This window comes from Saccopteryx bilineata, chromosome 8 (assembly GCF_036850765.1).
Source record: "Saccopteryx bilineata isolate mSacBil1 chromosome 8, mSacBil1_pri_phased_curated, whole genome shotgun sequence".
In the NCBI taxonomy this organism is placed as follows: domain Eukaryota; kingdom Metazoa; phylum Chordata; class Mammalia; order Chiroptera; family Emballonuridae; genus Saccopteryx; species Saccopteryx bilineata.
Window position 1 is genome coordinate 3,908,005 of NC_089497.1, and position 25,350 is coordinate 3,933,354.

The 25,350-nt window shown below is 40.4% G+C and overlaps 1 protein-coding gene across 2 annotated transcripts in view; it reads right to left on the reverse strand.

Moving 5' to 3' along the window:
* Positions 1-1,562: 1,562 nt before the first annotated feature.
* PLOD2 (procollagen-lysine,2-oxoglutarate 5-dioxygenase 2) overlaps positions 1,563-25,350 on the reverse strand; it is a 91,889-nt gene continuing 68,101 nt past the window's right edge. Inside the window, exons 9-20 of one of the 2 annotated variants that reach the window (XM_066241323.1) lie at positions 22,649-22,774; positions 21,389-21,510; positions 19,328-19,432; positions 15,791-15,916; positions 12,737-12,878; positions 11,513-11,575; positions 10,329-10,442; positions 5,871-5,936; positions 4,703-4,807; positions 2,598-2,744; positions 2,359-2,484; positions 1,563-2,166 (exon numbers count right to left, since the gene is read on the reverse strand). In XM_066241323.1, the coding sequence (XP_066097420.1) occupies positions 2,011-2,166; positions 2,359-2,484; positions 2,598-2,744; positions 4,703-4,807; positions 5,871-5,936; positions 10,329-10,442; positions 11,513-11,575; positions 12,737-12,878; positions 15,791-15,916; positions 19,328-19,432; positions 21,389-21,510; positions 22,649-22,774 (1,398 nt within the window). In that variant the 3' untranslated portion in view covers positions 1,563-2,010. The remainder of the gene's footprint in view (positions 2,167-2,358; positions 2,485-2,597; positions 2,745-4,702; positions 4,808-5,870; positions 5,937-10,328; positions 10,443-11,512; positions 11,576-12,736; positions 12,879-15,790; positions 15,917-19,327; positions 19,433-21,388; positions 21,511-22,648; positions 22,775-25,350) is intronic. The other variant, XM_066241324.1, reaches the window with a different exon arrangement.

Here is a 25,350-nt window from a genome sequence, read left to right on the forward strand (position 1 = left end):
CACACAAGGTGGTCCATAGCAGACACTAAAAAAATACCACTGAGCCCAACCATGTGGTTGTGCAGTGGACAGAGCGTTGGACTGGGATGCAGAGGATCCAGGTTCAAAACCGGGTCCCAAGGTTGCCGGCTTAAGCATAGGCTCATCCAGCTTGAGCGTGGGGTCACTGGCTTGAGTGTGAGATCATAGACATGACCCCATGGTCGCTGATTTGAGGTCAAAAGTCACTGGCTTGAGCAAAGGGTCACTCGCTCTGCTGTAGCCCCCCCCCCCCCCCCCCCCGTCAAGGCACATATGAGAAAGCAATCAATGAACAACTAAGGAGCCACAACAAAGAATGGATACTTCTCATCTCTCTCCCTTCCGGTCTGTCCCTCTATCTGTCACAAAATACACACACACACACACACACACACACACATATATACTACTGAATAAATATACATCAAATAGAAGAATGAATAAAATAAATAAAATAATAAATATATATCTCTATTTCCCCACTTGTGAAAAAAGTTAGATCAAATCCCTAGTCACTTTGTGACTGAAAATCACTCCACTTCTAATAGAGTTGTCATTAAGTTATAATACCAGTAAATCTATCAAAAAGTCACAGCCTGTAATGGCCATAGAGTCCTTCAGGCATATCCATTATGATTCTTTTAAGATACACCACCAATAATAAAGAGAACACCTGAAACTCATTTTAAATTAATTTTATTTTTCATAATTTTCTAACACATGGTGTTAGAAAAATGAATTTTGGCACCATGATTTAGAACTTTATTTTTCAAGTTTAACTTTTAAATTAAAACAGTAGCTACAATAGGAAGTTTAAACCTCAGGGAAATGGTGAAAATCAAGGCACAATTTTGTGTACGGGGTGTGTGTGTGTGTGTGTGTGTGTGTGTGTGTTAGGAAAATGATCTCAGAGTGAGATTTTTTTTTTAAAAGCTAGTAAAAAAAGAGTAAGAAAGGTAAAAATGGACACTAGGCTGGGAAGACAAAAAAGTGACTAACCACCCCGTACAAAGAGGGCAGGAGGGGCCAGAGGTGAAAGAGAGGCTCGCTAACTTACTTCCTGATAAGAAATTCAAGTACTTAACAAAAATTAAAATTATAAAATGTTGCTACTCATCTCAAAGAGAAATTCACCCTCATTATTTTCTAGAATGAAAACCACCACCACCTTGTCTGACCTAAGGACACTTAGTGATCTTAAGACAATATTTAAGAAATGGAAGGCTTGAAAGCTTTTTTCTAACTCTAGTGTCTACCTGATACAATCTACCTTGGAAACTTCTTCGGAAGGAACTCAGGGCCTTATTTCTAATACAAAGGTTAAAAAAATAATAATCTAACAATCTAAAATAAACAAAAATGTTTTCGACTGGATATTCAGCTCACTGTATTTTTGGACTAAGTTTCTAAAGGAACAACATTAAATACTGTCCTTTTATCCTGCCAGGAACTACTGCAAAACATACCTACAGAGGTGGTCAAAAGGTACTTTACACAATTAATTGCACACAAATTCAGTTAGAATTCCAGTTTTTTCAGACATTTCAAAAATTGCCAATTTTCACTTATTTCCATGTTAGGTACATGATGATAAAATTCTTTCTTTCCGGATTTTGTTCAATAAGAAAATATCATCAGCCTCATGTGTCCCCTGTACCTTTGTACCTGAATTATTTTTAGCAACTGACGCACACATTCGGAAAATGTGCCATTACCCTCAGAGACCCTAAGGCGAAGAAATAAATATTCACTGTTCCTTCCTTTCCATCCTCAGTCTGTGGTTTAAAAGGCTCAGAGCAGACATCCCGGATGGATCAGACGATTCCTTTTCCATCAAGTGTTGCAAAGGGGTTGGCCCAAGGGGAAGCTGGTCTGTAGGAGTTTCCTTAAATCACCCCCACGCATCCCCTCAGGCACAACCGCAGACGTGTTGCGTTCTTCTCGCCGCAGATGGTCACCCACACAGAAGAGCCGAGGGGGACCGCTGACTCAGGGGTCGATGAAGGAGACGGCGATGTACCTGGTCCCGCTCTTCACGGGCAGGCCCTCGTGCAGGTGCGTGAGCCGCCCCGGGTGCATGAAGCTCCAGCCCTTGCGTGGGGACTCGATGGAGCAGTTGTAGCGCAGAAACTTGCAGCCGCCTCCCTGGAGAGACAGGGCGCAGACACGCGCGTCAGCCTCCGGGACGCCACCTTTTACCGGCGGCAAAATCCCCACCCCACCATCTCAGCAGGATCTTCCACGACCAAGCGGGGAAGGCCGTTTAGCTACGACCTAAACCCTAAACCGGAGGGAAATGTGAAAAGGAAAAGAAAAAAAAAGCAAAGCCCCGCTGACCTGGAAGTCCTCTCCGACGCTATTGAGGGCGATGTTGATGGTGAAGGTGGACGCGTCGTGGTGGGGGCGGAGCGAGCGCTGTCTCTCCGGCGAGTATTTCACCACGAAATTCAATAACGCGAAGCCCTAGAGAAAGGTAGGGTGAACAAAGGGGTCTGTGGATCGGGAGCGCCTTCACGTGAGCCCCACTCGTGTAAAGACACGGCAGGGGGCGCGCGGGAGGACCGGGGAATAGCCACCTTGGTGTAATAGCCCGCGAAGACCTTCAGCGTCACGGGCGCGATGAACTCGCGGATGAAGTGAAGCCAGACGTTCTCCAGGTCAACCTGCTTCATGTGGATGTCGTCGGTGGGGACGTTCTCGTAGCCGCCCGATATACGGCTATCCTGGGAACAGCGGTCATGACCCCGTGTAAAGCGTGGTCCATGAGTGGGCCACAATTATACACTTGGAAGTTTTTCAACCCCCAAATCATTATAAACAACAAAACAACAACAAAATTAACAGTTTAATTATGACATACCATCTGCCTGAACGGCAAAAGTATCAAAAACAAATAAACAAAAAAACCCACAAAGAAACGCTTAGGGAACATGGGTTTGCAAATCAAAAAACACTGCAGCGTCAGTAGACTCCTTCCCTACTGATTTAATGTGTGAACCCCCAAAATAAAAAAGGCCAAAGTGAGAGGCAGCACCTTTTACTTGAGACCCAAAAGAACAGTTATTCAGGAAACACTGATCCGGGAAGACCCAAATCAGGTTCACACTAGAAGATTTAGAACAGTGGTTCTCAACCTGTGGGTCACGACCCCGGCGGGGTGTTCGTGACCCACAGGTTGAGAACAGCTGATTTAGAAGGTGAAGGCAGGGGGCGCTCATGAGAAAGGGAAGGGGAGTGATCACATCCATAGGAGGCACTTTTCTACAGGCGCAGATAAGCTAGCGATGGTGGCGCTCCTACGAAAGGATGATTTTCATGTCCCGTCTCCTCATTGTACACACGGTTCTGTGGATACAATGTAATCTAAGGTCCAGCCCAAGGTCACTCTGCCCTGTCCCGATATTCCAGAGTTCCAAGGAATAACACACACCAAGTTCTGGGATGGCAGCTCTAACTCCACTTTAAAGTGGCTCCATTTATATTAATGTGTGTGTGTGTTTTTTTACAAATGTATATGTGAGGTCTGACTATAAAGTCAATAAAGTTGATTTCCAAAGCCCTCCCATGCCCCCCAGACAGTGAGTTTTTTACAGTGACCCCTGCAGGCAGTCCTTGGCTGCCTGGTGGGCAGAGACTGGAAGAGCCACCACCCGACAACCTTTCCGCCTCTGTTCCTCACGTCTCCTTGGCTGCTCCCAAAGCCGTTCTCTGAGGCGCTTTCGTTATCCTGCCTGCAACCTGCTGACTTCCAGGGTTTCCCCAGTGCCAGAACTTCTGTGTCCCTGATCACTAAGGAGCTGAGGTCCACCAGGAAGCAGACAGAGGCAGGGAGATTCAAGACGGTCCACTCCCCGATGGCCTGGCATTGATAAGGAGCTGGCCCCGACAGTAAGACTTCCCGCCAAGTCTTCGACACTGAACGTGAATGCAGAACCGCATCACACTAAAAGGCATTCCAACAGATTCCCCCTTCTTGAGTTTCATACAAAATAAGAGCTTTGACAGTCAACCAGATAAACTGAGTCCTGGTATTTTCATCACAGTAGCTCACTGTGTAGCTGTCCCAGGTTCAATTCCTGGTCAGGGCACAAAGAAGAAGTGACAATCTGCTTCTCCATCCCTCCTCCCTTTTTTTTTTCTCTCTCTCTCTTTTCCCCTTCCAGAGCCATGGTTTGGTTGGAGCAAGTTGGTCCCAGGCACTGAGAATGCTAAAAATAGCCTGTTTGTTGAGCAACAGAGCCAGGGCCCCAGATGGGCAGAGCATCGCCCCCTAGTGGGATTGCTGGGTGAATCCTGGTTGAGGTGCATGTGGGAGTTTGTTTCTCTGCCCCCTCACTTCCTTACTTAAGAAAAATAAATGCAGAGACTGAAAAGCATCCTTGAAACACATCCCACAGTAAAGACATGCATTGCCTTACCGTGTCCAGCCTGGGGACACTGACCCTGCGGGGGTGATCCTTTGTAATGACATGTGTAAATGAGACAGTGACGTCCGGACAGATCACATGTCAAACACTAACGTCAGTGGCAGAATCAGACTCAACATCCGCATTCCTGACGGTGCGCTGGCCTGTTTGCGCAGGTCGACTCAGAGAGGGACGGCAGAAAGGACGAGTCCGCTCTGAGTTCTGTAACTGTTACCCCTCCACAGTTCTGTCTTCTGTGTGGAATGACAACTCACGTGGTGTTTCCCTCCGGACCACTGGCCGTAGTGCTCCATTTCCTCCACCAACTCATCACAGGCTTTTTCAGAAAATATGGGAAACCAGAAGACATCTGGGCAAGGCTATGAAACAGGGCAGCACCGTTAGGAAATAACACTCTGTCTTTTCACCAGGAACTAGCATTTCAAAAGCGATGGCACATACTATTCAAGATCCATCTCACGCCAATGTCCTTTTTAAGACATTTGTTCCATATTATTCACACTATGATTACAAACAATACTAGGTTGGTGTTTTATTTTTCGTTTTAACACTTTCTGAGTCTATTTTCTTTTTAACATCAGTGAAATCAACACGTGTCTTCAAGTCATAGCCAAGCAGCCATTGTGACGTAGTTTTAATGCCACAGAGAATGGTCATTCATTCTGTCCTCACCTTTGTGTGTGTGTGTGTGTGTGTGTACCTGTGTGTGCCGGATGCATACACCCATTTACTTGGTACTTTTGCATTTGCTGAACTAGGCTGCCCTTTAAAAATGTCTTTTAACATGATTATACTATAATTTGCGACAGAAACAAAAAGTTACTGTGTATCCATCCAATGCACTAGAACATAGAACATCTATGCCTTCATACCTCTAAAATAAGTCTTCAGATATGTATAAAGGAAAACATTCTAAGTAACCAGAAAACATTGTGTCATAGTATTATTGGCAGCATTTTTTTTCTTTCTTGTGGTATACAAAACAAGGAGGTATCTCAGAATCAAAGATGCCTCACGTTCTCTGAAATAAGACAGTAGCAATAGTTTGGAACACTAATCTAAAAGAGAGTTCATTTTGTGAAAGACATCTCTGAGAAAAGATTCTTGGAGCCCAATTTCTTTTAAAGGTAAAACTTCCCTGAAAGAGATCTGCCAATGGGTCCTTATTTTTAGTAGTCTGAGAAAGCTATGCTATTGGGAGCCTGCTTTAAAAAACACATGGTCTTAAAAAAATCTTTGTTCATCTCCACTTTCTATAGTTTTACAGTAACAATTGTAAAATGAGGAATTAAGCTATGTGAGTTATACCTAAAGGATAATAGTTTATCCACTTTCAGAACTTCTTCCTCCAAAGCAGTATTGTAGTAACATAGCAAAAAAATTACCACAGTTATTTTTTTCATAGTAATTATTAATACAAACCTGTTCGACTATATTTTCAGTGAAAATCTTTGAATAATCACGGTTTATATATTTTTCTTTCCAGTCCTACAAAAAAGAAAAACATTAATCACACAGATTAAAGTAAATAACTTTACAAATACTTTAATAAAAAATATAAATTATATGCATTTTAGAAATTGCTTAAAAATTTTATAAGACTATGTGTTTCAGACAAAACAAGAGTTCTCAGAAATCAGTTTGTTTTTGAATCTTAGCCTCATTCTGTGTTTGATCTTATCTTTCTAGGAAACATAAACTTTGCATTTATGGAGTTTTTTACAGCTCAGGATTTTAAAACTTGAGTAATCTTACCGTGATTACATTTCTACTCTACATCCTATGCATAGACACAGGGTTGATAAATAACGTGTCGATAACTGAACAATAACAAAACACTACTGACAAAATTGGTAAATATTCATGAACACATCAACTTGAGTCTCACCTATAATTTTATAGTAAACTGCTCTAAAATAGTCATAATTTTTAAAAGTGTATGAAAATTTCCTTCCATCACCCTGGTTTTTAACAATCATTGGGTCACTGACGCTTTCACTTGCTTCAGGTACTAAGATCAAGGTGCGGTGCCATGTATTTAAAAAACTGGTCTTCCTCAGGCTGACTCAGGGTCCTGACTCTGCCCTCTGACTCACTTCGACACAAGAACCACACACTGCGGTCCAGTGTAGAAAAGAAAGGCTTGTAACCTAAATGATTTTTGGCAAATTTACTTTCTCTAAAACAAAGAGACTTTTAGCAGAACTTACTTTTCTGAAAGTAAGTTATTCCCTATTGGCCTTGAGGCTGGTTTCCCAGGCTGTGGCCTTGGACTAGCTTTGCAAAGTTGCGAGTGTTCTCAGAATGTTTCTCCCTGAATTAACCCTATAGATCAGGGGTCCCCAAACTTTTAACACAGGGGGCCAGTTCACTGTCCCTCAAACCGTTGGAGGGCCGGACTATAAAAAAAAAAAAAAAAACTATGAACAAATCCCTATGCACACTGCACATATCTTATTTTAAAGTAAAAAAACAAAACAGGAACAAATACAATATTTAAAATAAAGAACAAGTAAATTTAAATCAACAAACTGACCAGTATTTCAATGGGAACTGTGGGCCTGCTTTTGGCTAATGAGATGGTCAATATGTTTCTCTCACTGACCACCAATGAAAGAGGTGCCCCTTCCGGAAGTGCAGTGGGGCCGGATAAATGGCCTCAGGGGGGCGCATGCACCCCGCAGGGGCTGTAGTTTGGGGACCCCTGCTACAGATAAACATTGTAAGAAAGCTTGTTTCACTGCTTTGTTTCACTGCTACGCTTTCTCTCCTCCCCATTCCTCAGTCAGTATGTAATTCTCCCTATAAAAGCCAGCCCCAAACTGTGTTTGCCTCCACATTGATTTGAATGACTTAGGTTTCCATGCGGTCTGCATAGCCAGCAAAGTAAAGACTCTTAATTTCTTAATTTGGCTAATTGATTGATTGTGTGGCAAGGCGTTTGTTATCTCGCTATCTCGCTGTTCCATCATAACAACGGTATCTCAACGTCTGTTAAGAAAGCTTTTTCCGGCCCTGGCCGGTTGGCTCAGTGGCAAGAGTGTCGGCCTGGTGTGCAGAAGTCCTGGGTTCGATTCCCGGCCAGGGCACACAGGAGAAGCGCCCATCTGCTTCTCCACCCCTCCCCCTCTCCTTCCTCTCTCTCTCTTCCCCTCCCCCAGTGAGGCTCCATTGGAGCGAAGATGGCCCGGGCGCTGGGGATGGCTCCTTGGCCTCTGCCCCCGGCGCTAGAGTGGCTCTGGTCGCAACAGAGCGACGCCCCGGAGGGGCAGAGCATCGCCCCCTGGTGGGCAGAGCATCACCCCCTGGTGGGCAGAGCATCGCTCCCTGATGGGCGTGCTGGGTGGATCCCGGTCGGGCGCATGCGGGAGTCTGTCTGACTGTCTCTCCCAGTTTCCAGCTTCAGAAAAATATATATATAAAAAAAAAGGAAAGCCTTTTCCTAGGTCGAGTGTTTCATTTAAAAACCCAGTGATTTCAAGGGTATATATTAAAGTATGGAGTGACTTATTACCCAACAAGATCCCTTCTTGAATGTATTTAGACCATCTAGTCTAACACAATTCTTTATTTTCTCTTTAGGAGGTACAAATAAAAGGGGGCCAATGGGGAAGAATTAAAGTACAGATGTAAAATAATTCCGATCAAAATATGTTCTAAAAATTACTTGTTTGAAATATACCTCCTGAGGCCAGATTTCAGAGAAGTCCAGATACTGTATTTGTCATTCTTAGTTTTGCATCTCAGCTTATACGCTGCTCAGATACTTTCTGATACAGAGAACCGAAGCTGTCTGCAAATTCTTTATTAAGTCTCACTTACAGTATATAATTATAAAGATCAGATGACTCTATTTCCTCATTATTCCCTCTAATACGGATTAGTTTTCTGATTCCAAAATATGAGGGAAAGTTAGAAGCAAATCCTCATTCGTAGCGTTTCAGAATCTTTCTGCATTCTTTCCTATGCATCATTATTGACTCCTGAAGTTAAAGAAAAAAAGACTCTAGGATTTTACATTCATTTTTCACTTTAGACCACCTTTCAAATCTCACTGAACAAACTGTGGCTTTAAGTAACTTCTCAGAAGTTCTGATAATGGGGCAGTCATTAACTATTTTGCTACGTATATTCCTCACACGGTATATCCATAGGCTAATTTCCAAAGGACAGAGCAAAGCCACAGGGAGAGAAGCTGCTCCAGCTTCCTTGAGTTATTTGCACGCTCTCCAAGGACCAGAACTGTTACCCAAACACCTACAATTCAGGATCTAATGTGGAATAGTTTTTCAGGGCGCTAACATTACCCAAGAAATCAAATAATTCCATTTCTCAAAATAAACAAGAAATTCAGTGTTGAAGTATAAAATAGGTACTGTGTTTTTCGCTCCATAAGACACGCTATTTCCACCCAAAAGTGGAGGGGGAAATGCCCTTACATCGTATGGAGCGAAAAATACGGTATTTTATCAAGTATTTTGACACGCCATTTGGTTCAGAATATTTTTTTCTTCTTTTCCTCCTTAAAAACCCTAGGTGTGTCTTATGGTCAGGTGTGTCTTATGGAGTGAAAAATATGGTAATCCTATTTTCACTATTAAAAAAAAGTGTCTTCGCAAGTCCACGCCTGTGGAAGGTTGAGGATGTGCAGCTAATACGGACTGAGAGTACTTTTCATACACACGAATCTCAAAAAGAGATGCTTTTTCTATTCACTCAACAGAGTATTCTAAAACCATTAACTTGACCATTCCTGGGATGTCCACTACTCCAACACAATAAGACAGAATTCTGATGGGGTGGACTGGGTCTCTGTCATTTTAAACTTTTACTATTTGCAAGGGAAAACCCCACACGGAAGTATAAGAAAGATGATTCCTGAAGAGAGTCTTTTCCCTTTAATACATGTGCTGACTTGGCTAAAGACAACAGGCCCCAGGAAGACCCCACCCCCAAAAAACACATTCATTTCTGGATGATTCGAGTGTTTTGGCAAAGAAATAATTTTAGAATTTAAAAGGAAATTGTTTCCTCAAGTTAAGACTTTCTTTGTATGCTGAAACCACATACTCTGCAATTTTCTCTGGCTATCTTCGGTACACATTCACAAAATTGTTATAAAATAATAAACAAAATGATAAAATAAAATGCATTTTCCCAAACTAACTCTTGCATTTTCTTTCTGAAAACCAAAATATAATATTGTCAACATGTGAGCTACTTGTAAACATTTTTTTCTGCAACTGTGACTAAATGTGTGATGGTGTTTTTCAATATGTAAGTTAAATTACTGGAATAAATAAAAGATCTTTCCTTCCCCAAACCTAATATATATCTTAATAAAAAAAAGTTCTCCGTCAGGTTTAGAGTTACACTATAGGACATGAGTTATAATCAATTATACATTTTTACAAATGATATAATTTTAAGAATTCTTTTAAATTCTCTTATCACATTTTCATAATCAGCCAATTTATTTTCATCCATTTAGAGTTACAGCAGTGATAGTCAACCTGGTCCCAACCGCCCACTAGGGGGCGTTCCAGCTTTCATGCTGGGCGGTAGCAGAGCAACCAAAGTATAAATAACAAGATAGATTTAAGTTATAAGTTGTTTTATAAAGATTTATTCGGCCAAACATAGTGAAAATCCAACATAAAGTACTTGGTAAGTAATTATTATGATATGCTTTAACCTGCTGTAACTCTGCTTTATAAATTTTATAAAGTAAAGTTATGTCCCTTCTTTATAAATCACCATGACTGTGGAACTGGTGGGCAGTTAGAAATTTTTACTACTAACAGAGATACAAAAGTGGGCGGTAGGTATAAAAAGGTTGACTACCCCTGAGTTACCAGAAAAGAAGTATAAAATACATACCACAGGATTTTCAAAAATCTGCCAGAGGTCATTGTTATAATGGGAAATATTGTAATTGGCAGTTGATAACAGCCTTCCAAATTCATGTCTATTAGAAATGTACATAAATACACCCTGTATGTCAACAAAATAAAGAGTATTAACAACCACAGAATAAAGTGCAAGAAAATATACCACAGAAAAAAATATGACATTAAACTCAACCTTTATATTTTCATTCATTAACATGCATTTTTACTTTTCATATAAAGCATGCATGATTGAAAAGGAAAGAAATACAATTTTGATTCGTTATGAATTCAGACACAACACAAAACTAACCGCTACCACAGACTCTCAACTGTAAAAGAAAGCAGAGACAGAATGAACTGTGTTTGCCCCTTTTTCCTTGATCCTAGATGTAGACATCGGGGGTAAAATCCTGTTTGAAAGCAGAATTATTTTTGAGACACCAAAGTGTCATGAATTGTACTTCTTTTGGCTTCTTTCCCTTTCAAAGAAGACATCACATTTTTAAAAGAGAATTCAAATGTCAGCATTCTTTCATTCATGTCATTTCATTTCAGTCTATTTTATTCTTCTATTGTCCTAATGTTGAAACCCCGAACACAGAAGCTCCTCATACACTGTCAGGCAGTATAGAAAATCACTCTCCTACCCTTGGTCCTAAACCAAATAAACGTGCAACACCACCACGGTAAGGTGGTTTCCTTTTGTACCTGCGTGAGTGGTAAAACAGGGCGGGTTAGTGATGAAATGACTTTTAAACATTCAAGAAGAGTGCCCGAATCCCATGTTTATCAAGATGTACTTTATAATCACGCCTACTTCTTCTCTCCTTCAAAAAAAACCAACAACTAATGAAAGGGATTTCGGTTTCATTTTCTCATCAGTCAACCACGAAATGTAATCAGCCCAAAGAACGGAGAGTTGAGTACCTCCCAATGCCCCTCCCAAAACACAGTGATAACAGGCAAACAGGCAGATTCAGAACCAATGAGTACCAAGTGTTCACTAAGCTCAATAAAAAGAAGAGCCTCTACGGAACTTTACTGCTAGGCAATATACCTATATGTATGTATACATACATATATATATATAAATATACAAAAGAACAAATTGTAAACAAAACAAATACAAAATAACAAAACAGAAACAAATAAAAAAATAAATAAAAATAACACCTTTGGGGGGCTGAGCATTTGGAATGTTTCCGGAGTAGGGGAGTCTTTTTCCCTTTGCAAAGTCTAAAATGAAGAGAAGCATTGGGTAAGTTCACCTGCACGCCCACCCTCTCAGGTCAGCACAGGGCAGCCCTTGACGCCAAGCTGGCATTCTGAAACGTCCTTCAGAGAAGACATGCAGAACAGGCAAAGCTTAGAGAGCACACAAAGGAAAAACCCCAGCCCTGTGTGTGTGTGTGTGTGTGTGTGTGTGTGTGCGCGCGCGCGCGCGCAACATAAATCCAAGCTCATTCCAGAGTAGAATTTCCATTAGACACAAAATTAAGACAAAGGAAAATGTGGGTGAGAAAGGCCATTCCAGGATGCGCGCCGTTGAGTCAAATTAGCCAAACATGAGCACAAATTACAACCACAGGTACTGAAGATACTCAATACAACAGTGCACACAGGCTTTTAGGAGAAACAAACATATTCCAAACCACACATGCCTTATTAAACTAATAATAAAATTTAAAAAAAAATAAAAACACTTGCCAACTTTTCTGGTTTCTCCTAAAAATTACATTCGCTTAAATAAATTTGAAGTCAATAACCCCATTCTTTCTAAAGCAGAAAACCTGGTGAATAAGTTTTAAAAGACATTTATCCATTTTGAAACACAGATTATTTTCTATAGCCATTTCAGTTTAAAAAAATGAAAGCAGATTTGTAGAAGAGCAATGCAGCATTGATTCTGCAGAGATGGCAGATACTGCAGACCTCAGGCCTCTCAGGTTAGTGGTAAGGACTGTGGAGATACCGATGACAAAGTAGGGATATTGATTTTCAGAGCGAAAGTGTGTTCTTGAATTTGAAAACTATCATTTCAGCCAGGTTTACATCTCATTAATTTTCATTCGGTCCAGTTTTCAAATATAGAACGTCAAATGAAAAGTGAAGAGAAATTCTTCAACATGCCAAGCTGATTTGTAACAAATTCATGTTTCTTACTGAATCCCACTTGTTGCTGATGAATTTAGCCTTAAGTACCAACCTAAGTTTTCAAATGTTCCCTAGGCCAATATTTGCAAATTAGTCTCCACAAGTGTGCCCAATTTTTTCAACACAGAACCAAAAAAATTGGCTAGTATTTACAGATCAGAAAGAAGAGGCACATCGTAAGACGGAGAAAGCAAGCCATTGTCCAAGACCATGGAGCAAGCCATCAATCACTGCGTCCCCTACCATGTCTCTAGCATTGCGACAAAGAGCCATGTCGGGATCCAGTCTGTCACGAACAAAATAGTTCCTCTCGTTCATCTCTGATCGGAGCGTCTTTCCTCTAATCAAGTACACGTTAGCCATGTACGGTACGTTCCATATCCCTCTGCAAGTACAGAGAAGGCATTCCAAAACACCACAGATACAAAATAGTGCAGGTTTTATTTTTTGTTTTAAAAGCAAGTGCCTGGTATGTTTTAAGTTTTGTATATATAAAATATTGAATCAAATTATGTGCAAACGACACGTGTTTATGGTATCTGACATCTATACACACACACAGATACATCTGATATATTCATATGAAATTATCTGACATACACCACATTCTTTATGAGATAAATCATTACCTCCATAGATAAACTTTATTGTGTGGTTGATGACATCTGTTGGGCACTTTGGCTGTCACCCCTCACTTATTTGTTACAGTTAGAGTATAATATTCTGCTGTACAGAAGGTGTTTCCATTTAAGATTAATCAGTTTGTTAGAAAAAAAAAAATGATGACATACACTGACTACCCAGGGCTGATTTGTAACTTCACTTCCCGAGTCTGCGCTCAGTGACTTCACATTAGAAGCTTGAAATCAGCCGTGCCAGCAGTGTTTACACCACAGAAACTGGCAAACACTACAAACCAGGACATCCTCCAACCCCCAGAACCAGCTGCTAGACATTTCACCAGCATACCACTGAAGAGAGCCTAAAATTCTCCTGAAATACATTCTCTTGAAATTCACTAAGCCATCTCAGATTTTTGTAAAATAAAAGAGAGAGAAGATATGAAGGAATATAGGCAGAAGAGCATGGAAGGCACATTATTTTGTCCTTCATTTTTCACACAGACCCCCTTCTCCCTCTGAGCATGACTCCCTTCCTAAGAACAGTGTATGAAAGGATTCGCCTGAAGGGAGATATATATACACACACCAGTTGCTTTTAGAGAATAGAAAGGGAAGATCCTGACCCCCCCAAAAAATGTATATATTAAAATGAATATGATTTCATTTTGTCTTACTCAATGAGCCTCAAGAGACCTGGTCATAAAAAAATAAACATTGTGGCCCTGGCCGGTTGGCTCAGTGGTAGAGCGTCGGCCTGGCGTGTAGAAGTCCCGGGTTCGATTCCCGGCCAGGGCACACAGGAGAGGCGCCCATCTGATTCTCCATCCTTCCCCCTCTCCTTCCTCTCTGTCTCTCTCTTCCCCTCCTGCAGCCGAGGCTCCATTCAAGAAAGATGGCCTGGGCGCTGGGGATGGCTCCTTGGCCTCTGCCCCAGGCGCTAGAGTGGCTCTGGTCGCAACAGAGGGACACCCCAGAGGGGCAGAGCATCACCCCCTGGTGGGCAGAGCGTCGCCCCTGGTGGGCGTGCCGGGTAGATCCCGGCCGGGCGCATGTGGGATTCTGTCTGTCTCTCCCCATTTCCAGCTTCAGAAAAATACAAAATAAATAAATAAATAAATAAATAAATAAAAATAAACATTGTGACATCTCAATTCAAAAACTATTCACTGGCCAAGCACAGTGCTTCCATTCTAAAAGGAAACACACGTGCCGTGTAGTTTTTGTAACATGAAGTGTATTCATGTATCAACTAGAAGAAAAACCTGTATCTTATTCTTACCCTCACACTTTAAGACATGACCTGAGATGGGACAGAAAGTCACCCATGCCCACAGCAACGTAAATAAAACATGAATTCTCTATTCCACCCCTGGGAACCCTAATTTCTACTATAACCTCAGACAACACCAGGCATCTGGTCTATAAAACAACCCCGGGACAATAAAAGTACTTAGAACACAATCTTCATAGTGTTTGCTCAGCTACCATGCTTCTTAATTGCAGCTTACAAAGGCCTGTATCATATTTCTATCACTCAAGTTTACTATTACTGTTTTTACACCTACTATTTTCACAAACAATATATCATATCTTTTTCTACTGTCCACTGTTGAACAAGCAGTGTGTGATTTTTCCCCCCTCAATTTAAAGGCACATGGTTGAGTCATGAAAGAATGTTTTCCCTTTTTAACTAGGCTGACATATTTGAGCCACCAGGCAAGGCATTGAATGTCTCAGTCACTCTGGTCTTTGTATGAGAAAAAGGATGACAGTCTTTGACAACATTACCTTAGAAAAAAAAACAGGATTTCTACTGCAATTATTTTTTTAGTTTAAAATAAGTATCAAATGTTATCTGTGAAGTAAGTATCAATCGTGCACACATTTTGCAACAAGTATTTTCTTTTCGAATTCTAGAAAATGAAATCAGATATGGGTGAAATAACTGACTTTAAAGCAAACCATTAGCTATTTTATCCAGAAAATGGTACAAGTTTTTGCACATAGGAAATGTGGGAAGAGTCTGACTCAGAGTGGTTTTTGTTTGTTTATTTATAAGTTTTAAAAGGTATGAAAACAACCTTTGTCTTCGCCACTAAATGAATTAGCTAAAATAATTTTGCTTTCCAAACTTTTAAATAAAGAATATTCTTCTTGCCTGGCCTGGGGTGGCACAGTGGATGAAGCTTCGAGACCACAGGAATTGCCTGGTCCAGGCACATATGAGAAGCAACTATGAGCTGTTGCTTCCTGCTCCCCCCTCACCTTCTCTCTCTCTCTCTCTCTCTCTCTCCCTCTCTCCCTCTCTCTAACATCCATGAATAAAATATTTTAAAAAATAAAAAATATTCTTCTTCTGATAACTGATCAGAAGACGGCTACCCATGAAAACCGTAGATTGTCCCGTGGTTACTTCTCACAACTGTGAGTTTGTTCCTTTGAAGATTTAGAATTTTAAGAACATTTAAAAATAAAAATAATAATAATACTTCACACTAGTATTTTAGGATCCCAAGCCTTTTCCAGGTTTTCAAGCCTTTTCCAGGTTTTCAAATTTCTATTCCACATAAAGAAAAAAGAGAGTAAAAAAGAAAAGAAAAATCAAGAAAGATTGACAAGACCCCATCTCCAGGGCACGGTGTCTTACAAGAAAAGATGAACTGCAGTGACTTACACTCTGTTCCCTTGAACAATGTCGACGTAATCTTCGGACCGAGCGTAGTACCCGTCGGGGCTCAGCGCGCCCCAGAAGTTGGACCACAGCTTTCCGTGACGAGTTACAAGAGGAGCGATGATCTTTCTACAGAGAAAGAAAAAAAAAATCCCAGGTAAGTTTTTGTTTTTTTTTAAATGGCCACAAATGTGTTCTGAACTTAGCATGACACATAGCAACAGAGGCTCTCTGAACACTCACATAGTTAGTCCAGAAAACTCAAAAGTAAAGCGAGAGACATTCCTTCCTAACAATTTTTCTTAAATAAGTTCACTGCTGATTTTCAGTATTTCTTAAAAACAGTCACAAAAGGAATTCATTCTTTTAGCTGAATGAAATAGCTGTGAATGAGAGTACTAAGAGGGACTTCTAAAACTCCCTTACCTATGTCCAAAAAGTGAAACGGCCTCTATTATGTAAGTATTTCAGAACCTACACTATATAAAATCAAACATTTTTGTTTTGTTTTTTTATTAGAGAGACATAATAGTCCCTGGCGATGATGGTATCCAATATCAATCTGCTGAATAACAAATGAATGCTGCTGGGCAGAAATGTTTGTAAACAGGCCTGTTTCCCTACAGCTCAGTCCTGAATTACTTTCAAGTTTGTTTCCACTTTACAACTTTTAAAACCAGCCGTGTTCACCCTGGCCACAGGGCACATTTTCCGGGCTCTCTCACTATGTTAGAAACCAAAGGAGAAGGTAGCTGCTCTGGCGCTCTAACTGCCCACCAGGAAACGGTCCCTTCCCGACATCTTCCAAATGAGGTGACCCACAATCTGAAGCACCGCTAGGATATTCCTTTCCAAGTAGACTGCGTGGCACACAAAACCCCTCCAAGAGAAAGCTTACGGACCAGCTGCTCACGAGAAGCCGCGTCCACAACACGCCGACCGTGCCAAGACCCGGTGTGCCCTCGCCCACAGAAAAGTGAACCCTGCTCCATAAAATACCCAACACGCGACATAATACATCCGGCTTATATTTCCTGGTGCCCATTAAAAAAAAAAAAAGAAAGAAACGTTCACCCAGAAACACTTCTATTTTGATTTGTTTAAAAGACCGAAAGAACAGGTTAGAATCTATCATGGTTAAGAAATCACTCAATGTCAGTCATCGACAAGATCAAATATTTTATAGAAAAGAAAAATCTTGTCATGAAAACGCCCACTGCCGCCCAAAGATCGATGGACCAAGAAAGGCTGAAAAAGCAAAGTCCACCCGAGTGTCATTTGCTTTGAGTGGGAAGGACAGGAACTTCCCCGCAGCGCAGGGTGATGAGCTGCACTAAACAGCTGAGAACCTGACTTGTGTCAGGATTTGGAGCAGGGCAGTCAACAGCAGAGGTGAGAGGAGGGGAGGAATACAGAACTAAGATGTGACCCCTCCCGCCCGCCCCGCCCCTCCAGCCCGCCCCTCCAGCCTCCTGTCAACTCCACCAACTCCTACAAGAGTCTGGCTGGATGTAAACGCTTTACAGATACTACTACAGGGGTCCCCAAACTACGGGCCCGCGGGCCGCATGCGGCCCCCTGAGGCCATTTATCCGGCCCCTGCTGCACTTTCGGAAGGGGCACCTCTTTCATTGGTGGTCAGTGAGAGGGGAGCATAGTTCCCATTGAAATACTGGTCAGTTTGTTGATTTAAATTTACTTGTTCTTTATTTTAAATATTGTATTTGTTCCCGTTTTGTTTTTTTACTTTAAAATAAGATATGTGCAGTGTGCATAGGGATTTGTTCATAGTTTTTTTTATAGTCTGGCCCTCCTACGGTCTGAAGGACAGTGAACTGGCCCCCTGTGAAAAAAGTTTGGGACCCCTGTACTACTACATGCTTGGATCCGGGAGCGTGTCCTGTGAGCCTGATTCTTTGATTATGAACAGAAAGTTATGAAACTGGAGAAATAACCAAAGTTCTACTGGCTCTCTGCTGATGGGGGAAATTCTATATTTTATAGGATGTAAAACATTAGGTTGATATGAAGGGGGATATATGTGAAACGTATTGTATGAGTTCATTAATAGTTCATGAGAAGAATTAGTAAGTCCCTACACCAAGTGACATATCATAGCATCTAAGTATTATTAGGAGCACAGGTATAATGAATGATACAGTATTGAATTTCAATCAAATTCAGAGGAAATTAGCAGGGCAATTTCAAGAAAATATTACTGAATTCCACCCCGTTTTAAGAATTAAAAGCTACAATCCTACTCCGTAGGCTTTTCCTTATGTGATGATTAACCTATATGTTTTGAAAAATTACCTGTAATGTATACTTAGTTTAGCTAGATAAGTATCTGTTCATAGCTAGACAGCGGGGCCGTACATACAGATGAACACTGAGATCTCAGATTTATAGGTGGTCTCTTTTTTCCCCGTTCCAATTCAGTTCAATGAAAAAAGGCACAGACCGGTGATAATCAGTTCTGTTCTAAATATAATAAAACCCCAGGTCGAACTGTAAAGTAAGCTGTACCTCTCAAACATCGAATTCTAAGAACCACCGCTCCTTGTTTGCCGTAAGTTTTTAGGTCAAAAGGTTTTATGAAATTCTTTTAAAAAATCTACAGAGCCCTGGCCGGTTAGCAGAGCAGTAGAGCATTGGCCCAGAGTGTGGAAAGTCCTGGGTTCGATTCCCAATCTGGGTACACAGGAGATGTGACCATCTGCTTCTCCTTCTCTCTTTCTCTCTCTTCCCCTCCCACAGCCATGACTCAAATGGTTAGAGGAAGTTGGCCCTGGGCACTGGGAGGATGGCACCATGGCCTCGCCTCAGGCACTAAAATAGCACGGGTGCTGAGCAACAAAGCAGTGGCCCCAGATGGGCAGGACATTTCCCAATAAGAGGCCTGCCTGCCAGGGGGATCCTTGTCAGGGTACATGCAGGAGTCTGTCTCTCTGCCTCCCTGTCTCTCACTTAATAAAATATGTGTATGTGTGTGTGTGTCTGTGTGTGTGTGTGCATCTCCTGTGTACCCTGATTGGGAATCGAACCCAGGACTTTCCACACTCTGGGCCAATGCTCTACTGCTCTGCCAACCGGCCAGGGCTATGTAGATTTTTTTAAAGTAGAATTTCATAAAACCTTTTGACCTAAAAACTTATGGCAAACAAAGAGCGTCGGTTCTTAGAATTTGACATTTGAGAGGTGCACACACACACACTATTTTTAAATTCCAAATTTTACTGGTATCAGATATATCATAGTTTCACCTATCTCTAAGTAGAAAAACAGGCCAAGTACAATCGACAAACATCGAATTTGTGATTGTAACTAATACCACACACTTCTAATTTTTATCAGGTTATTTTATAGTTGACTCCTTTAAAAGAAAACTAGTTCATTGGAATTGCAAGTTTTTAAGATGAGTTCCCTCATTTTGCTCCTTCCTGCCTGTTCCTTCCACAGGAGTCGGAGCTGTGTGTCTGTACCAACCAAGGCCATGACCATCATTTCAAAAATAAACTGACATCCAACTTTATATAGTACCTGTTCTGTTCAATCAAAATTTTTAAAGTCCTTGGGTTTGTCAAGACCACATCTGCATCCACACTGAAGTAATAATCACAACTGTCATCCTGGCGGCAAAAGTCCCTGACGTTGCAAAAGAAATGAAAAAATTAGGAAAAATAAATATCGCTGTTGAAAAATGGTCATTTAAATCCTGTATGTAAAAATAAAGTTTCTCTCACATAGTTCTCTAATCAAAATATAGTTAAGACAATATCCAAAAAGATAAATATTATCTTAAATTTCAAAATGGTCATTTTATCCACACAGACAGATCCACACTAAAACCTTTAGGCCTGGTGAAATATGTTCTCAACCAGAAAATATTTTAGCACACAAAACAACCAGTCAGAATGGCAACTTAAAATTTAGAAGCAAATCCTCTCTAAAAGGGAAATCATTTACACCAATGAATTTATTAGTAATATTTTTTTTTCAAAAATACCAAAAAGTTTTTGCACATGTGTCCACACACACAACAAAATCTTGTATATCCACCAATTCAGTTTTTAGGGAATTTTGAACATACAAGTCAATGACATTTTAGGGATTAACAGTTTCTGAACTTGATTTGTGTGAATTCTTTCTAAGCCGGTTACTCCTCACATCCTACCAGGGACACTGACTAAGGTGTGTGCTTTTCTTGGAAGAGTCTGTGGTGTCCTATCAGGACACCACAGAATAAACCACTTGTGACACAGGACATTCTTCCCAGTATGATGGTTTCTGCATTTGGGGTGCCCCTTTCTGGGTTCCTGGGTATCACTCTGAAGTACTGTCGAGGGTGTATCTTCCCACCACACTTGTTTCTAAGCAACTGTCCAACGAGCACACCAGGCAGTAAAGTAGTTAAAGCTGTACAAGTAATATTAAACAATAATTTTTGAATGTAGACCCAAGGATTCTCCAATAAACAAGTTATGGAACCATTAGTAAAAACATATCCCTCACCCCCCACACCAGGCAGTAGCCATGACACGGGGCACCAAGCTATCACAGCACAAAACAAGAAGCCACCATGACTTCCTGAGCAGGCGGTGGCACAGTGGACAGAGTATCGAACCTGGGGTGCTGAGGACCCAGGTTCAAAACCCAAAGGTCCCCGGCTTGAGCACGGTTGCACCAGCTTGAGCACAGGGTCGCTGGCTTGAGTGTGGGATCGTAGACATTCCCCATGGTCACTGGCTTGAGCCCAAAGGTCGCTGGCTGAAGCCCAAGGTGACTGGCTTAAACCTTAAGTTACTGGGTTGAACCTGGGTTGCTGGCATGAGCAAGGGGTCACTGACTCAGTTGGAGCCCCCCAGTTAAGGCAAATATGAGAAAGCAACCGATGAACAACTAAGGTGCCGCAACTACAAGTTGATACTTCTCATCTCTCTCCCTTCCTGTCTGTCTGTCCCCATCTGTCCCTCTTTCTCTCTCTGTCTCCTTTACTAAACAAAAAAGGAAAAGCCACCACGACTTACCAACCTTTCCAATGGCAGCTATTAACCCACTGCCTGGGATATTCAATTAACATCTACTAAATAAAAGTTTGTTGTTGCAATTACCAGAATTCTGTTAGTAATCTCTGAAGTATACAAAGGGCTAAACAAGGAACTGAAATATTTCTTTTGTTACTGTATATGCTAGATCAGTTGGCAACTAGGATATAGGAATACCTTCATTTCCTACTCAGTCTAAAACACTTATTTTTATCACACAAAACCTTCATATAGTAAACATTTAAATCACTGCTTACATAAGCCATACATTTGTCTGAGTATTTTTTTAAAATCCTTGATCTGAAGTTCAATTAATACTTTGACTAAATATGTGGACTGTTAGTCACTAAAAACAGTGTAAAGAACTTCCACGACCTTTGATGTACAGACACAGATAGAGTCTGACCCAGCGGTGTTCGGACGCGCGCGCACAAGCACACACAGAACTGAGACATCCAAGTTTAGGGTTCTCTTTTTCCTAAAACGTTTTTTTTTATATTGATATATATATATTTCTTTAGAAGAAATTGTTTAATTTAAATTTGTTAAAACATACATTCCCATGTTTCTGGCTTCGGCTTGACTTAGATCTTCTTCTGGTCCAACGATTTTTATCGTACTGATTTCATGTTTAGCTTTATCAAAAAATACCTTGATGTCCTTTTCATGATACACTTCCTGTAACATATTAAAAAAAAAAACAGAAAATGAGTGAGAAAATAAGACAATCCGATGACTGAAGTATTCATACATAGGGATGGTTCACATTCAAAGTGGTGAATTCCACGATTCACCTATTCACTCAATTACAGACAAAAATAACCAAAGTAAATGTGTTCTATTTAAATGTCACCTGGAATGTCACATACAGAATCTAAAATAGATACATATCAATATTTTTACAGAGAAGATACTTCAATATTATTTTAACATTTACTCCTAAACAGATACTGACATAATATTTAAATTCTGGATGCTATAAAGTGTTTCTAACTGGGGAGACAGAGGTAGGGGCATGGCTTATGGGCTGACAATGTTACACATGTGTTATATCTATTAAAAATGTATATTAAGCCTGACCAGGCAGTGGCGCAGTAGATAGAGCATCAGACTAGGATGCAGAGGACCCAGGTTCAAAACCCTGAGGTCACCAGCTTGAGCCCAAGGTCGCTGGCTTGAGCAAGGGGTCACTCGCTCTGCTGTAGCCCCCAGTCAAGGTATATGAGAAAGCAATCAATGAGCAATTAAGGTGCTACAACGAAGAACTGATGCTTCTCATCTCTCTCCCTTTCTGTCTATCTGTCCCTGTCTGCCCCTCTCTGTCTCTCTCTATCTCTGTCACACAAAAAAGTACATTAAATCTAACAGATAATTATCTTTTAAATAATTGCTTTATAAAATAAATATTTCAATATTCTGTGAAGCCAGAGAGAAAAAAAATAATGATTACACATAAAATTGTGGTTTTATAAACACAGTGTTTAACAAAATTTATTGTGGGAAAATTATCAACACAAAGTCACCAAATTCATTTCATTTAAACTGTGCTAAAACTTAGTAAGTTGAGCTATAGGAAATGGTGATATTCAACTATTGTTGACCTACAAAATTTGTCAGGTTCATGAAGATTATCCTAGTATTATGCTACTTGTTTCTAGACTCTTATGCTTAGGTCTTAAAAAGTCAGGGCAGTAACTACTCCAACCACCATAATTTAGTTCAGTGAATTTTTTGAGGCACCAACAGATAACAAATCATTCCAAGGATAATCAAAAAATACTTTTTTACATAAAATAGTCATTTCTCAAATACTTACTTTGTTATGAATAAAGACTTTAAGTGCTTCTTTTGGGTACTCCAGTGTCAACAATATATCCAGAAATCGAGATAGGAAAGGAGTTGGTTGCTCAATAAAAACACCTATTGTTACATTTGGATACACCTGCATTTTACAGCAAACATAAGAAAAAGAATTATTACTTTGGTTTCACTGTAAATTCTATTCAAATCTTGCTGAGAACACCACCAAACATACTCAAGTATCAGTTCCTTTCTGCTACACTTCAATGCCCTGTGGCATTTCTCTAACACTTGAAACACATTTTTGCAGATCCCATCAAACTGACTGGGATTCCACCAGAGCTTAGCATCCTGAATTAGGTTTAAGGAGGAAGTCCACGATCAGACTTATTACATGGCTCTAATTAAGGATATTGTCTACGTCACTAACCAACGCTTCCTTTATGATAATCCTTAAAGAAACTGCTTTCAGATCTGATTCTATTTCAGGGGCTCTATCTAAGAGAGTGGAAGGATACTTTGTTTCCCCTTTTGCCTCCATGGTTTAGAAGTTCAGTGGTTAATTTACAGTTCGAACAAAGCAATTATGGAGGGCCTGGGCCTTTATTACTGTCCTTAAATATCTCCTTTAACCTAATTTCCCTAGTACTCTTTTGCATTACTGATATATTTAGGAAAGCTATTTTCTTTAACTAACACATTTTACCTTGTTGTACCTATGTTTATCTATTTTCTTAAATGCTCTGGGTATGTTTTTTTGTTTTGTTTTGTTTTTGTTTTTGTTTTGTTTTGTTTTTTTCATTTTTCTGAAGCTGGAAACAGGGAGAGACAGTCAGACAGACTCCCGCATGCGCCCGACCGGGATCCACCCGGCACGCCCACCAGGGGCGACGCTCTGCCCACCAGGGGGCGATGCTCTGCCCATCCTGGGCGTCGCCATGTTGCGACCAGAGCCACTCTAGCGCCTGAGGCAGAGGCCACAGAGCCATCCCCAGTGCCCAGGCCATCTTTGCTCCAATGGAGCCTTGGCTGCGGGAGGGGACGAGAGAGACAGAGAGGAAAGCGCGGCGGAGGGGTGGAGAAGCAAATGGGCGCTTCTCCTGTGTGCCCTGGCCGGGAATCGAACCCGGGTCCTCCGCACGCTAGGCCAACGCTCTACCGCTGAGCCAACCGGCCAGGGCCGCTCTGGGTATGTTTTAAGGGATGTTTATCTTTCATTCATTGTATTCTAACCTCTGAACTATCCATTATATCTACCAGTCCTTGGGGATAAGGAACATTTTTAAAAATGCATGAACACAAAAAAGAAAAAGTGTATATAGTGGGGAAAAAAGGAAAAAAAGAAAAAAGTGAATAAGAAATAAATAAATGAAAGTTTCTGCTTGAAAACTTATAAATGGCAAGGGAAGTCAGAAGCCTACCTAACAATATATGTTACATGTAGTAATATTAGCAGAACTATATGGAAGACTTCTTTATAATGCCATTTTAAAACCATCTTTTAAAGCTTGGATTTAAGTATTAAAATTTAAAAAAAAACACAGATGTTAAACGCTGCATTTGGTTACCTCACACACTCCTTCGTTACCTGGATTATAACCTAATATTTGTCAGCACTGAAGTACACCTTGAACAACAGAGTATTTCTTTATCATTCACTCACTCACCCAACTATTCACTAATAAGTGAATAAACAAATACAACCAATTAGAGAGAAACTACCACCTAGTTCTTAATACTAAAGAAATAACTACAAAGTGGTTCGCAACTCTCTTATCAAATGAGATAATACATTTCATTTAAATTCCATAACCTTAAAGTTACTTATGACACCAAACTTACATGTGAGAAAAATGGAAGTTAGAAAAGTCAAGCAACTGAGAACACATAGCTTAGTAGGTAAAGAGTGAGGCTTCACCAGGCCACACACCATCACCTAAGTTCACTTTTATATACTAATGATAACAACAGTTAACATTTACGGAAGGCTTAGCAATTCATACGTGTATAAACTGATACACATTAAATGCCATTTTATATATTATACATAATATATATGTATGCATGTATGTATGTGTACACACACACATGAAATTTCATTTATTCATCCTGCCTACGCTCTGAGGTGACCACTTTTATTTTTACATATAAAGAAACTCCCCTATGGCCCAATCTAAGAATACAGTAGGCCCAAGGTCTAAACTACCCATATAATTGTAAGTTTTATATCAATATTGCATAAAAACTACATATACAAAACATAAGAAATTTATTCTGTATAATAGAATGGTCTTCCTTTCTAATATACTTTAATATAGGCTGTAAAACAAAGTAGACTAAGTAAAAATCAAGTTATTTCCTCCTATATGCAAAAAAAAAGATAAAAATTTTAATACAAATACATTTCTATCCTTGCATGTAAAAAAAAAAATATGTCAATAAAACCAAACAGAGAGAAAGTATTAACTCCTCCTCCAGGGCACAAAACTTCTTTCTGCAAAAAAGATCAGGATCTATTTTTACACATCGTCATAACGCAGTTTCCTTCAGAAACATTCTGGTGTTCTTTCCAGGCAGGAAACATTCGGTTTGTGATTTGAAAGACTGGCTAAAAAATCTTAATTTTCAAGTTGAAGAGGGCTCTCCACAAGAAGCTCCTCAGTGCGTGTGGAGAGGCGGAGAGCACAGGATCTGCAGACCTGGGAAGGGGAGCCATGG